This window comes from Habropoda laboriosa, unplaced genomic scaffold, assembly GCF_001263275.1.
Source record: "Habropoda laboriosa isolate 0110345459 unplaced genomic scaffold, ASM126327v1 scaffold65, whole genome shotgun sequence".
Classification (NCBI taxonomy): domain Eukaryota; kingdom Metazoa; phylum Arthropoda; class Insecta; order Hymenoptera; family Apidae; genus Habropoda; species Habropoda laboriosa.
Genome location: NW_017100254.1, coordinates 3,961,022 through 3,963,027, shown reverse-complemented (window position 1 = coordinate 3,963,027; position 2,006 = coordinate 3,961,022). Strand labels below are relative to the sequence as shown.

Here is a 2,006-nt window from a genome sequence, read left to right as displayed (position 1 = left end):
ATAAAATTAAGAAACAAATTTGAAAGTATTAGTTCCTGCTTTCAATAAAATGCCGCTTTCATTTAGTTTTGCAATAAATTCTGGAATACCATCCAACATTTGTTTGTTTGATGCGATTTCGTGCAATCTCTTCATAGAAAATACATTACTGCTATTAGAAACTGTTTCTTTTCTTAATAAGTTTATAAATTCTTTGACCTTTAACCAAAAAATGCTTATTATTCTATAGTTTTGTATTTAATAATTAAATCTATTGAACAACCTACTTTTCTATTAGTTACATTTTTTGTACTTAAAGGCTGCCAATTTATAATTTCATTCTTAAATGTATATTGTAAAATTTCTATCACATCCAAAGCATCTGCTTCTGTTACCTCTGTCCGTAACTCCAATTTTGCTCGAGCCTATATAACAATTTTAACTGTTTTCATGAAAAGCAAGATATTGATTTAAAATTTACATAAATATTTGAAAAAATAAACCTCTGTTAATCGTATCATAGCTTCTAATTGTCTATTACACACAGATAAACCACCAAATTTATTATTTTTAGTTCGAAGATCTAAATAATAATTTTGCAATATTACAGCTGCTTTTCTGGTTAATTTCGGTTTGACGTATTGTCGTGCATATGCAATATATTTTTGGAGAATTGATTGTGGAATAATATTTATATCGTTAGCAATAGAAGATACAAGTTTATCTCTAAAAAGTAAAAGTTTTGTTTTAGTGAAAAAGAAATAAACACTAGAAATGATAATTATCATTTACATAAAATTAATATATATTTTGATTACCTTAATGAAAATTTGTCGGTACTTAATACATTTGTAGATTGAAATATACTTCTTTGCACATTATTAGTTGTATTCGAATCAGCATGAATTGACATAACATGTTTACATAATAAATCATCCATACGCTATTGCAAATAAATCGTAATAATAAATATATAATTTTTTCAGAACTATTTATTTGCATATAGTTCTTAATACATACCTCATTTGGCTCATCTAACAATAGAAATATTAAATCAAAACGTGATAAAAGAGGTGCACTCATCCTTAAATTTTGCATTACTGTTTTACTTCTGTTGAACCGCCCACTAACTGGATTAGCTGCTGCAAGAATTGAAGTTCTAGTAGGAAGAGAACAAATTACTCCTGATTTAGCAACACTCACACTCTGCTGTTCCATAGCTTCTAATAAAACCTACAATGTTAAAAAGAAATTTGCCACTTAATATAATGAAATGCATTACAAGAAACTGTTCATTACTAAAAGATAACATAAGATAGTGTCATTAATTTAATATTTAATAATTTTAATAGTTTTACCGCATATTGTTTACGCATTTTATCAAACTCATCAATACAACAGCAACCTTTATCTGCTAAAACTAATGCTCCTGGTTCTAAAGTAAAATTATTACTTTTATTTTCTTTTGCCAGTGTTATTGTCAGACCAGAAGATGTACTTGAATTACCACATACATATACACCTTTGAAAATTATTATTGTAAATTGTTCAAAAATACAAACTTAAAACATAAATCTTTTCCTAGTATTATACCTTTTGCAGAAATTCGAGCACACATTTGTAACATTTGCGATTTTCCAAGACCAGGATCACCAACTATTAATGTGTGTATATTTTCTCGTGATTCTAACTGTTCTATATTTCCACCAAATAAACTGAGTATCAATCCAGCTTTAATTATTTCATGACCATATATACTTGGACAAAGTGAGTGTACCAAAAGTGGAAAAATATTTGGTGTATTATACACTTCCTGTTATAATTGATAAAGCATAAATATTATATAATATAAACAGGTATTTAAACAATAATTAAATATCTTAACAGTTTACATACCTTTATTGCTAAATAATCTTTTACTGACATTTCATTATTCATAACATTTTTGTTCTGAAGACTCTGTTTGTTGTTAACTATTGTAATAGCTTCCAGATATAAAGAAAATAAAATTTTATTTTTAGTTTTAT

General features: G+C 26.5%; 1 protein-coding gene across 1 annotated transcript in view; it reads right to left on the bottom strand.

Moving 5' to 3' along the window:
• Positions 1 to 6: 6 nt before the first annotated feature.
• LOC108572259 (DNA helicase MCM8-like) overlaps positions 7 to 2,006 on the bottom strand; it is a 3,644-nt gene continuing 1,644 nt past the window's right edge. The window contains exons 4-11 of the mRNA XM_017934458.1: positions 1,876 to 1,995; positions 1,573 to 1,792; positions 1,338 to 1,501; positions 1,000 to 1,212; positions 798 to 922; positions 483 to 705; positions 267 to 404; positions 7 to 198 (exon numbers count right to left, since the gene is read on the bottom strand). Coding sequence (XP_017789947.1) covers positions 7 to 198; positions 267 to 404; positions 483 to 705; positions 798 to 922; positions 1,000 to 1,212; positions 1,338 to 1,501; positions 1,573 to 1,792; positions 1,876 to 1,995 — 1,395 coding nt within the window. The remainder of the gene's footprint in view (positions 199 to 266; positions 405 to 482; positions 706 to 797; positions 923 to 999; positions 1,213 to 1,337; positions 1,502 to 1,572; positions 1,793 to 1,875; positions 1,996 to 2,006) is intronic.